The sequence below is a fragment of the Nomascus leucogenys genome, chromosome 1a, assembly GCF_006542625.1.
Source record: "Nomascus leucogenys isolate Asia chromosome 1a, Asia_NLE_v1, whole genome shotgun sequence".
Classification (NCBI taxonomy): Eukaryota; Metazoa; Chordata; class Mammalia; order Primates; family Hylobatidae; genus Nomascus; species Nomascus leucogenys.
In genome coordinates this window covers 36,284,029-36,296,684 of record NC_044381.1, presented here as the reverse complement: position 1 = coordinate 36,296,684, position 12,656 = coordinate 36,284,029, and the positions used below count along the sequence as shown (strand labels likewise).

Genomic DNA, 12,656 nt, shown 5'->3' with positions numbered 1-12,656 from the left:
CTGAGGCAGGAGAATCGATTGAACACGGGAGGCAGAGGTTGCAGAGATTGCAGCGAGCTGAGATCACGCCACTGCACTCCATCCGGGGCGACAGTGTGAGACTCCATCTCCAAAAAAAAAAAAATAAAATAAATAAATAAAAGAAAAAAGAAAAGAAACGCCCAAACAGAATCACTATTGGATATAGTTTGAATTCCTGAAAATTTCCATCCCTTCAACTAGAGTAACAATAGCAGCAGCAGCTAATATGTATTGCATGCTTAAGACTGCCAAGCACAGTTCTAAAGCAGTCTGCATGCATTAAATGATTTAATTACCATGCTAAGCTTATAAGGCAAGCGCTGTTGTATTTACATTTACTAACAAGGTAAGCAAAGCACTGAGAAACAACTTGCCAACAGCAGCACAGCCATGACTGATGGAACCAGGATACAAATCCAGGCAGTTTGCTTCCAAAGCCCAGGCCACATTGCTGCTTTTTTTTTTTTTTTTTTTTTTTTTGAGACAGGGTCTCACTCTATTGCTCAGGCTAGGATGCAGTGGTATGATCATGGCTTACTGCAGCCTTGACTTCCTGGGCTTGGGATTACAGGCACATGCCACTATGCCTGGCTAACTTTTCATTTTACTTATTGTAGAGGCAGGGTCTCAGAAGTTGTCCAGGCTGGTTTTGAACTCCTGGCCTCAAGTGATCCTCCTGTCTTGGCCTCCCAAAGTGTTGCAATTACAGGCATGAACCACCATGCCTGGTCCATACTGCTACCTTCTTAGAAATTATCTAAAACAAAGCCTGACAATAGTAAGGTATATATATATAATATATTACTAAATAAAAAAGTAGTTGAGATATGATTGACACAATAAATTGCACAAGTTAAAAATGAGTAATTTGATGCTTTTGACATGTATAGACATTTGTGAAACCACTACATCACATTCGATATGATCTCATTTATGCAATATGTATATAGAAAATGTAGAGGAAAGAAATATACCAAATGCTAAGAATATTTGTCTGGGTGGTAGGATTACGGATAATTAAAAAAAATACTTTACTTATAATCAAGTGATCCTCCTGCTTCAGCCTCCCTAGTAGCTGGGACTATAGGCTGTGAGCCACCTCATCCAGTGGGTAATTTTTTATACCCTTTCAGATGTTTCTGATTTCCTATAATGAACATGTACTACTTTTCCAATGAATTTTTTTTTTTTTTTTTTTTTGAGACAGAGTCTCACTCTTGTCACCCAGGCTGGAGTGCAATGGCACGATCTCAGTTCACTGCAACCTCCGCCTCCTGGGTTCTAGCGATTCTCCTGCCTCAGGCTCCTGAGTAGCTGGAATTATAGGCACCTGCCACCACGCCCGGCTAATTTCTGTATTTTCAGTAGAGATGGAGTTTTGCCATGTTGGCCAGGCTGGTCTCGGACTCCTGACCTCTGGTGATCCACCCGCCTTGGCCTCCCAAAGTGCTGGGGTTATAGGCATGAGCCATCGCACCCAGCCAAATGTAATATTTTAAAGTGATGATGTGATTAATTGAAAATAAAGCCCATAACCCTCTCCCAGGGCCCACCTCCCTGCAGGAGAATCACAGCGGGTAGAGCTCCACTGAAGGGGCTGCCTGCAGCTTGGCTAGCCCCTCAGCTCCACTGGCACTTACTGTATTTCAGTTCCCAGGTGCTTGAGGGAAATATTCTGAAGGGCAGGGAACGGCTGCAAGGCAGCTGCCACGCCCACTAGCCCAGGGGGTGTTTTCACAGGGCACAGGAACTCCTCCAGCTCTGCCTCTTCTTGCCCTGGGAACAAAGAAAAGGGAAATCCATCAGCCAGGTCACTGCACTTGGAAAGACAGGTCAGGTGGGATACTATGGGTGCAGCCCTGACTGGGAACAGGCTGGAGTTGGAGAGTTGCAGGGACAAGCAGGCCTTCCCTGTAGGTTAACAGCAGCAAAATAGGCTTTTCACAAAATGTTGTGCAGCCAGTAAAATGATGCATTTTGCTGGTACAGCCCTCCTGCAAACCCCTTAAAAATATGCAGACCTGGCTGGGAGCGGTGGCTTACGCCTGTAATCTCAGCACTTTGGGAGGCCGAGGCGGGCGGATCACCTGAGGTGGGGAGTTAAGAGACCAGCCTGGCCAACACGGAGAAACCCCGTCTCTACTAAAAACACAAAATTAGCCAGGCATGATGGCGCATGCTTGTAATCCCAGCTACTCGGGAGGCTGAGGCAGGAGAATCACTTGAACCTAGGTGGCGGAAGTTGCGGTGGGCTGAGATCATGCCATTGCACTCCAGCCTGGGCAACAAGAGCGAAACTCCATCTCAAAAAAAAAAAAAAAAAAAAAAAAATGCAGACCTACAGTTAATTCTGCATCTGAGAGTCCATCCTAAAGATGGAAGCCCAGACAAAACTTTATGTGCCAAGAGGTTCGTTCATTCTAGCATTGTCACAATAGCCTCAAGTTGGAAAAGATCTAAAAACCTGGGAATAGGTTAAGTATATCAGAATGTCTTCATATAACAGAATATTAATCATTCAAAACGATGTGAATAAATACTTATAAACAGGGAAACCTGTATAGAATATAATATTAAGTGGAAAAAGCCAGATTAAAAAAAAATTGGGCCAGGCGCAGTGGCTCACACCTGTAATCCCAGTACTTTGGGAGGCCGAGGCGGGCAGATCACGAGGTCAGGAGATCAAGACCGTCCTGGCTAACACGGTGAAATCCCATCTCCACTAAAAATACAAAAAATTAGCCAGTCGTGGTTGCGGGCGCCTGTAGTCCCATCTACTCCGGAGGCTGAGGCAGGAGAATGGCCTGAACCAAGGAGGCAGAGCTTGCAGTGAGCCTAGATTGCGCGACTGCACTCCAGCCTGGGTGACAGAGTGAGACTCTGTCTCAAAAAACAAAACAAAAAAACAAACCAAAAACAAACAAACAAAATTGGAAGGCTGGATGTTGCGGCTCACACCTGTAATCCCACCACTTTGGGAGGCTAAGCCAGGTGGGTCACTTGAGCTGAAAGTTTGAGACCACCTGGGCAACATGGCAAAACCCCACCTCTACAAAAAACAGAAAAATTAGCTGAGTGTGGTGGTGTGTGCCTGTAGTCCCAGCTACCTGCGAGGCTGAGGTGGATGGATCGCTTGAGCCCAGGAGGTGGAGGTTGCAGTGAGCTGAGATGGTGCCACTGCACTCCAGCTTGGGCAACAGAGCAAGACCCTGTCTCAAAAAAAAAAAAAAATTGGGGTTATAGTATTATCTCAGTTGTACAGAAAAAGTCTCAAAGAAATCTACTCTGCAATCTTAACAGTGGTTTGAGCTGCGTAATGGGATTTGAAGTGAGCAGGCTATTCTCATTGTATTTTACTGTTTTTTTCCAAATTTTCTACAATAAACATGGGTTACTTTATAAACAGAAAAATAATATGTATTTATCAAAAATAGATGTTTATATAGAGATTTTAAAAACAGGCAAATATTAGGGTCACACTACTGAGTATCAAAAAACAAAGTAGGACATTTTATATTATTATATGATCTGAAACATGTTTAAATAAAAGGCAGGCAGGAGGTCATAACATAAGGTTAATACTGGCTGCCTCTGGGTGATAGGATTATAGGTTCTTTTTCTTTTTAGTCTTCCAAATGTTCTGTTTAAACAATGATTCTTCTACAGTGAGTGACTTGAAAATGTTTAATGTTAAGCAAGCTTTCAAGGCCAAGGAAATTATTTGAAGTATAAGAGAGAAGAGGTGAAATATTTAGAAATTAACTTTGAGTGTTAGAAAAAGGAGAAAAGAGCCAGGACCACTTACGGGTTGGTATGAGCTTGATTAGACAGCCCCTGAGACCTACCAGGGCAGCAGACACTTTCCACTTGGAGCCCTCTTACTGGGAGACTGAAATATTTAGGAGTGGAGATTTGTTTTTGCACTGTATCTGCAAAATGGGTGTGGGTATAAAAATATTAAATATAATGACGGGGGTCAGGGAGAGCTGTTCAACCTACCTAAGAAACTTTGCAGTAGTTCAAACAACAACAGACAGTGTATTTGTAAATTCCTAACAGGCTCCATCAGATCTGGCAGGCAGGCCAGCACTCACACTCCTCAAATGAGACATCTTTGAGGCCCTCCCTTCCATGAATCCTCTCACCAAACACAGACTGGGTGTTTACCCTGAGGCTTGCGAGTGGGGCTGGAGAAAGTGAGAAGAATCAAAGCAGAAACTCACAGCCTAAGGAGAAGGAAAAGGGAAGAAGTGCACACCTGGGGTTAGGTGCTGGGGTAGGGGCAGTTCTGGGAGGTGGAGACAGAGTCTTTCCAATCCAGGTCAGGGAAAACTTCCTGGAGGAGGGGCACTGCAGCTGGGCCTTAAGGACTGGGGTTGATTTGAACCTGCAGGAGGAACCAGGAAGGATCTTTCTATGCTAAGCATACAGGCAACAGTAAGGGGTTTCAGACCCAGAGCTGAGTTTGCGGGGAGGAAGCCGGGAAGATGGGATGGGGAAGGCCAAATAGAAAGGGGTGTGGTTAAGTGGCTGGATCTCATCACAATGGAAACCAGAGCTCCTAGGGGTTTGAGCAGGAGGCTGAAGAACCAAACCTGGCTTTTGGTAGAAGATCTGTAGCTGGGCCCTGTTTCCACGGGGAGGGTGTTGTGACCTGGTTGCAAATCATTAAAAAAAAAAAAAAAAAAATCAAGGGCCGGGCGCAGTGGCTCATGCCTGTAAACCCAGCACTTTGGGAGGCCAAGGTGACAGACCACCTGAGGTCAGGAGTTCAAGATCAGCCTGGCCAACATGGGGAAACCCATCTCTACTAAAAATACAAAAACAAACTGGGCGTGGTGACGTGTGCCTGTAGTCCCAGCTACTTGGGAGGCTGAGGCAGGAGAATTGCTAAAACCTGGGAGGCGGAGGTTGCAGTGAGCCGAGATCGCACCACTGTACTCCAGCAGCCTGGGCGACAGGGCGAGACTCTGTCTCAAAAAAAAAAACCAAAAACAAACACAAACAAACAAAAAAAAACAAGAAGGATACTCTCTACCTTGTCTCCTTCAGAGTTAATGTATACAAAAATGTTTAAAAAGCCATAAAGCCGGGCTGGGCATGGTGGCTCACGCCTGTAATCCCAACACTTTGGGAGGCTGAGGTGGGTGGATCACGAGGTCAGGAGATCGAGACCATCCCGGCTAACACAGTGAAACCCCATCTCTAATAAAAATACAAAAAAATTAGCCAGGCGTGGTGGCACGCGCCTGTAGTCCCAGCTACTTGGGAGGCTGAGGCAGGAAAATCATTTGAACCCAGGAGGCGGAGGTTACAGTGAGCCGAGATCGCGCCACTGTACTCCAGCCTGGGTGACAGAGCAAGACTCCATCTCAAAAAAAAAAAAAAAGCCATAAAGCCCCATATTGTGGACTCACATCTTTCAAAGTAACCTTTAAGCCAGACTCTGAACTGATTCAAAATAAATAAAATTTTTTTATTTATCAATACTTTAACCATCTTATTCTCCTTCATTCAAAGCAAACCAAAAAAACTTAACAGTTTCTCTAAGATTTTGATATCTTAGCAGTACTTCCCTAACTGCTAATATCTGTTTTCTTGTAAGTGCCACCTGTGGCTCTAGATCAGCTCTGAGACTACACACAGCCAAGTCCTGGGGGTTGTCGTCACTGGTGGGTTTTACCAGTGAGGAAATAGCCACTCAGAGAGGGTGAGTTTTGTAGCCAAAGACAAAGCTAGCAGGTCACACCGTTACAGACTCAAACACGGTCCCCACTTTTGCTTTTCCCATTAAACAATGTGGCTTATCAGAGCAGCCTTTCTAACAAGCAGATCGTCTAAGACAGGAGGGGCTGCCCATGAAGGCACAAGCTCCCAATGCAAAGGAGTGTGCAAGGCACGGGCGGCACAGGATGGTGATGCCCCAACAGAGACCAGCACTTCCCACAGGAGGCAGAATCAATGACCTGAGGCTGTAGTCTGGGGCACCCTGGAGAAATGCCCTTCATGAGTGACCACACAGAGGATTTTCAGCAGCATTTATTTGTAATTCTCCTTTTGCGTGAGCTCTGAGGGTTGCCTCACCACCAGTGGGAAGAAGTCACTGCCTAGACAAAAGAAGGGCCTGGCCCAGGAGGTCACTGCCTCCCTAGAGGGCCCTGGACGAGTGCTTGGCTGCCCCGTAGCTTTGGGAGGGCAGGTTATGAGTCTGCAGCCTAGGGTTTGAATTTCAGCACTGACGTTTTCTTACTACATGACCTAGGACAGGTCTCTTGACCTCTTTGAGCCTTAGTTTCCTGGTCTATGAAATGGAAATAGCACTAACTACCCTATAAAATTATTGTGAGGATTAAATAAGATGATGCATGTAAAGTGTTGGGGCAGCAGGCATATTTCATGATGGTACACATTTATACAGGTCCTTTGTAAACTGTAGCTTACTGTGGCAACTTGCTATTCTTATTATTATAAATCTCGTGGGTTCTCTTTGATCTTTCTTGGCTCTGCGGAGACCGTTGTTTAGGTAAAGTATAAAATAAAGTTGTAAATCCTTAAAAGTAGGAGAGAACATGCCTTGCAGATTGCTCAAGAGCAGTGACGAGACACTTTTTACCAGAAGTCTCTGACTCAAAGTCAGACACGGGTCAGGAGGTTTTCAATGACCTGGGAGTGGGCCGCTGCTTCCTCAGGAAGGGTGGAGGCAGGCGAGGTGGGGCAGCCTGCTCCACATGGCTAACCCAGGCCTTGCTGACTTGCCCAAGATACCAGAAACATCTTTCTAGGTGGGCTGGGAAGGTTTTGCCAGGCCCTGGGTCTGGGAGGAGAGTGCAGGATTGCTGCAAGGCGAGGAAAGGCTTCAAGAGGAGAAGCTCACGTCCCTGCTTCCTGAGTCTCAGGCAGCATTCTCCCAGGAGACTGGAACCCAGGTCATCACAGCAAATCCATCCCTTTCTCCAATGCCCACAGCAGGGGCTGGCCTGGAAGAGGCCCGCCGTGTGTGCTGAAGCAAAGCCACAGAATTAAAGAACCTGCAACAGGTTCCCCACAGCAGAAGAGGTCTGAGGATCCCAGAGCCATTCTTCCACAATCTGCTTCTTCAAATTTCAGTTAAGACACGCAGGAATTCTATTATTGCAGAGGTTTCTCCTGGCCTCTACTCTGATGCTGATCTTTGCAGCAGCATCAACCCAGGCTGCAGTTTTCTGCAAAACCAGGGTTGTCTGGCTCCCTGGCAGATGGGGAGTGGGGGCTGGAGCAGAAGCAAAGAAATCCTTCAAAAGAAACTCCAAAGAAATTACTAATGATTATTAAGAATAAAAGGAAGAGTTATTATAATAGTAACAGCACCTATATACGTTTGTGTATATACTATTATGATAGTAATAGCATGGGTGTGTTCTGTGCACAGACATATAGACATAGAATAACAATATTATTAGGACATCTCCCATGTATTGAGCACTTACTATGTGCCTGAGGTTATGCTAAGGGGTTTACATTCCTTTTCTCATTTAATTATAAAGTTTAGTGTCTTGACTTACACATTCACTCCACAAATATCCAATGTGCCAGGCAGGACACCAGGGAGGTGACACAGGCAACAAAAAAAAAGGTCCCCACCCTTAAGGGCTAGCGGGGGGAGATGGACAAGGACAGGGGTAATTATTAATAGAACACAATGGAACAGGTCTCCCTTGAAGTGTTTGAAAAAAGTGTTGAGGGCCCAGAGAGAATCCAGCTGACAAAGTCTGAGAAGGCTTCCAGGAGGAGGCTGGCAAGAAGAGGAGGCAATGCTGGAGCTTGGCCATAGAGAATAAGCAAGAATTTGCCAGGCAAAGTAGAGAGAGAGCAGAGACTCTGCCAAAGCATCAAGCCCAAGGTGGGGACTGGGGGAGCAGGCAGAGGTGAGATCAGGAGGGATGAGCCCTGAGCGCAGGAGTGGGGTGGTGGGTGGCCTTGGATGGCAGTGACGGGTTCAGGGTCAGATTTAAGAAAGCTCACTCAGGCTGCAGAGAAGGGGATGGGTTCTGGCACAGGCCTCCACATGAGGACACTGGAGAGGAGGCTGCTGTGACTTTGAGAGATGAGGTTTGACCTGGGCTGTGGCAGCGAGAAAGGCCTGGGTGTGATGTATGGGTCAGAGGGCAAAAATGGCCAGCAGTGATTGACTGGACTCACTGGCTGGAATTGAGGAAGGGTGGAGGGCAACTACTAGTGGGTACATGGGCGGAAATCTATTGAGAGGAGGGAAGGGAAACGGGGAGAAGGGTTGGGGCAGATGTACTCAGCTTTGGACATGCAAAGCACCCAGGTACAGAGGTCCAGGGAGTACTTGGTAACCAGTCCTGCCCTTGCCTATTTGGCTTCCCTGTCAACTGAACATGAAGCACTTTATACACAGTGTGGCTTTGTACTGGGACCTGATTTTCCATGTTCTTGCAGGGGCAGCTGTGAGGTGGTCCATACTGATCCTAAAACCTGCCAATCATGTTCCTGGCTGCAGCATGGGGGTGGGAGGGTGTGGTCTCCTGGACTCTTCCACATTGGGATGATCCAGAATTTGGGATCAAGAAACTTCATTTGTGAGTCATCTGGGGGAAAAGGATCCTATGTTATGCGAACACCAGAGATAAAAATCATTGATCTGGCCAGGCATGGTGGCTCATGCCTGTAATCCCAGCACTTTGGGAGGCTGAGGCAGGTGGATCACGAGGTCAGGAGTTCAAGATCAGCCTGGCCAAGATGGTGAAACCCTGTCTCTACTAAAAATACAAAAATTAGCCGGGCGCGGAGGCACGTGCCTATAATCCCAGCTACTTGGGAGGCTGAGGCAGAGAATTGCTTAAACCTGGGAGGCGGAAGTTGCAGTGAGCTGAGAATGCACCATTGCACTCCAGCCTGGGCAACAGAGTGAGACTCCATCTCAAAAAAAAAAAATCACTGATCTACCCAACTCACGACACAAATCTACAACACTGCATTTTCTTATTAACCCTCCTCACAGCAATTCTGTGAAACTTTGATTTCTTGAGGCCTTCCATAATAGTCATCACAATAGTAGCTCACAAGTATTGGGTTCTGACCATGTGCAGGGATTGTTCTAAACATTTTAGGTATATGAATTCATTTAATCCTCATAACATCCCTAAGAAGTAGGGATAATTTATAAACCTTATCTTACGGGGAAGGAAACAAGCTCAGAAAGGTTAAACAACTTGCCTAAAATTATATAGGACTAGGATTTGAACCCAGACAGCCTGGCCTCAGCCCAAATTCTTGCCCTAACTAATCCTGAGTCATATCCCTGGCTCTCTGCTTCCTTAGCAGAGAGCCCTCGCTCCTCCCGCTCATTCCCAGCAGGAGGGTAAAGGCTTAATCACCAGAGCCCTGGGTGTGCAGGCAGGAGGGTAGCCCATTGGGTACCTAGCTCGAGGTGGAGAACAGGCCCATTCCCAGCCAGGGCGGCATCAGGGGTGGCAGGAGGTGCCGGCGGGCTGTTGTGGAACTCCCAGCGCTTCATCTGCAGCTGCTGCAGCCAGTACAGCATCGCTTGCTTGGTGGCGGCCTGAGAAGCACAAGGATTAGTTGGCAAGGCCCTGTGCCTGCAGGGTGGCACTGGGTGCAGGAAGAGGGGAAGGTCGTGGGAGGCTTAGCAATGCTCTCTTTCCCAGGAAAAAAAAAGGATCACTGTAGGTATGTATGCTTCCTGGCCATAGAAGATCATCAGGCTCTGGTCTCCCACTCAGAGGTTCCTTAGCTGCTCTGGGCCTCAGTTTCCTCATCTGTACTCTGGTGACAATAAGACTCATTGCATAGGACAATGATGAGGATGAAATGAGACAAGGGTATCACACAGTATCTGACACACAGTAGGTGCTCAAAATGTGCTCATTGGATAGAGGAATTTGGAGGTGCTGTGAGAGGGAGAGGTGCACTGAATTCTGATATGCGTGGGGTCCTGGTACCATCACTATCTCTGTGTGACATCTCCAAGTCTTTGCTGCCTTTTGTGGAATAGAAGTAATCCTTCTTGCCTTGGGGATGCACTGGAATCATGGATATGAATGGGGACCGGAAAGCCACATGCACATTGTGACAACATGGTGGCACCTTCCAGGTGCTCTGGCCCTCCAAACAAGTTCATGGTAAATGCTGGTCATTAGTCTCCCAGCACTGGCTGGCAGTTGGTCCAAACATCCACTTTGACATCCAATAACTCCTGGATTCTTCAGGAGGGAGGCAAGGCAGGAGTGGGCAGCCCTTTCTACAGATGGAGAAACTAAACCTCTGAAGTCACCCAGGCATGTGGTGGTAGAGCTGGTCCCAGAACCCTGGTCTATAAGTTGGATTTTATGGCCAGGAGATTAGTGGCTTCATAAAGAAGGCCTGAGATCAGCTGAGGTGGACTGCAGAAGATGAACAGCTCACTGGGCATGGATGGGGATTCTCACAGAGCTGCCTGCAATCAAGGCCGCATGAGAACAGCAGCAGGCTACATGGCAACAGAGGCAGACTCCCTGTCTCAGGGGTTCACTGGTGTGCACTATGCCAGGGGGAGTCTGTGAAAGAGACCCTCAGGCTGTCACACAGGTATCAATAAGATAAATGATGCCCACCAGTGTTCTCTTTCCATACACTCTCCCAGAGAGACCGCAGCACCTCCCAGGTCTTCCTCGTGACCTTAATGCTGATGAGCTCTAGCCAAACCCAAATACCCCATTTTATTAATTCATTTGACAAGGGTATACTGAGCATTGACATATGTGTCAGAGATAGTGCTAGGCACTGAATACAGGGGTGAGCCAACACACATGGTCCCTGTCCCCTTGGAACTTGAGAGTCTCCTGCAGGGGACATGTACCTGGATGTTCCATGGGCTCCTCATCCTGAGTTCCCTCCTGTCAGTGACTGACCCAACCAGGCAGTCAGCCAGTTACTCCAGCCACTCCTGACATCTCCCTCATTCTACTTCCCTACTATCCCGAGACACCTCCATTGTCCCCTTCCCCACAGCCACAGCTCTAGTTCAGCTGTCACTCTCTCCTGATCACCTTCTGATGTGCTCCCTGAGTACCAGCCTTGCCCTTCCCCTAGTTTCTTCTCTATCCAATAGTCAGACTGGGCTTTTGCTACTTGGCCTAATTTGCCAATTCCCCACCCTCGGGCCTCTGCTCTTCAACTCCATCCTTTGGGCCTCTCTGTTTTTCTGGCTCATGTGATTTGCCTGGACACTCAGGGCTGTATCATGGTTTCCTACTTTTGCTCACGGTGCCCTCTTAATCTGGAATACCTTTCTCCCTCTTGTCTGCTTGCCACCTATTTCTTCTTTCAAGCCTTGGGTGTGTCCCTCCTCCATATGCCTTTCTGGCTAGCCCCTTCCACTTGGTGGAACTGACTCCTCCTGTCACCACACCTTCTTGCACAGACTTATCACAGTGTCTCTACAGAACATTTTAGGGTGCATGCAGGTTCTCCGTCAGTATCTCCCACCAGACTTTAAGCTGTCTGAGAACCAGGGGCGGGGGTGCATTAGCTCCACACCCCAGAGCCAAGCGCACAGCCAGGAACAATGGAATACTATTGTAAAGACCATGTGTTGAAGACCCTGCATACAGCAGTCAACCTGTGGAAGAGACACATAGACCGAGGAACCACATGACCTCGAAAATGCCTTCGCTGGCCAGGGATTCCTGAGTTTCATTATTTTAACCAAGTCCCCCAGCTTGGTCACCCGCCAACTCCAGTCAGTAAAGGAGAACTGAACACGTGGGCATCCACAGATACCCACTTAGCTGAAGGTTGGGTTGGAGGGGTGGAAAGATGGGGATGGGGTGGGGAAGGCTATCTCCTGGCACATTCTTCTCTGAGGCCCATAGAACACTTAGCCCAGATCTGTCTTTCCAATTAAGTTATAGGACACCTCCTCTTGACATTAGCACCCTGACCTTGGTTCCATCACCTTGTGTGTGCATGTGTGCTTATGCAACAAAAAATTATTAAGTACCCCACTAGGTACCAGGCTGTATTCTAGGTGATGAAATTAATTCAACAATTTGTACATGCCTGTGATGTGTCAAATGCTTACAAACCACCTAGGTTCTGAAAGGTTAAGTAACTTGTCCAGGGTCATACAGCTAATAAGTAGCAAATGTACAATTTGCATCCAAGCCCGTCTGATTTCAAAGAATGTAGCCTTTCTACTGCTTTAGGCTTTCTCAGTTAAACACGATGACAAAACAAAACCTACCCCTTGCTGCTGATAGGAAAACAGGTTTAGGCAAGCCTAGATGAACAATCTAGGCTGATCAGTGAAACCTAAGTGTTTATTTTCCTAATCCCTGCCAGTCTCTTCTCAGCATTCACTGACCTCGGCCAAAACATCAAGAAACGGGAATCAGAATCCTGGCCTTGAGAGAGGATTTCAAAGACCATATTTTGACTTACTTAGGTCCCAGGTGAGAAAGTTAAGGTAACTGCACTGTCAGGCACACCCAAAAGTAAAAGTTTTTATTCAGCACTGAGAGGTAGAAAGACTATGGGATTCCGAGCTACCCTACTCTCTAGACGCATGGATCTCGGGCCAGTCCTTTCATCTCCCTCTAAGTTTCTTGATCCGTAAAATGGGTCTGTCTTCC

General features: G+C 47.2%; 1 protein-coding gene across 2 annotated transcripts in view; it reads right to left on the bottom strand.

Moving 5' to 3' along the window:
• The window catches only part of TBC1D2 (TBC1 domain family member 2), a 56,711-nt gene that overhangs the window by 42,626 nt on the left and 1,429 nt on the right, over window positions 1-12,656 (bottom strand). Inside the window, exons 2-3 of one of the 2 annotated variants that reach the window (XM_003260546.3) lie at window positions 9,445-9,586; window positions 1,662-1,797 (exon numbers count right to left, since the gene is read on the bottom strand). In XM_003260546.3, the coding sequence (XP_003260594.1) occupies window positions 1,662-1,797; window positions 9,445-9,586 (278 nt within the window). The remainder of the gene's footprint in view (window positions 1-1,661; window positions 1,798-9,444; window positions 9,587-12,656) is intronic. The other variant, XM_004087009.3, reaches the window with a different exon arrangement.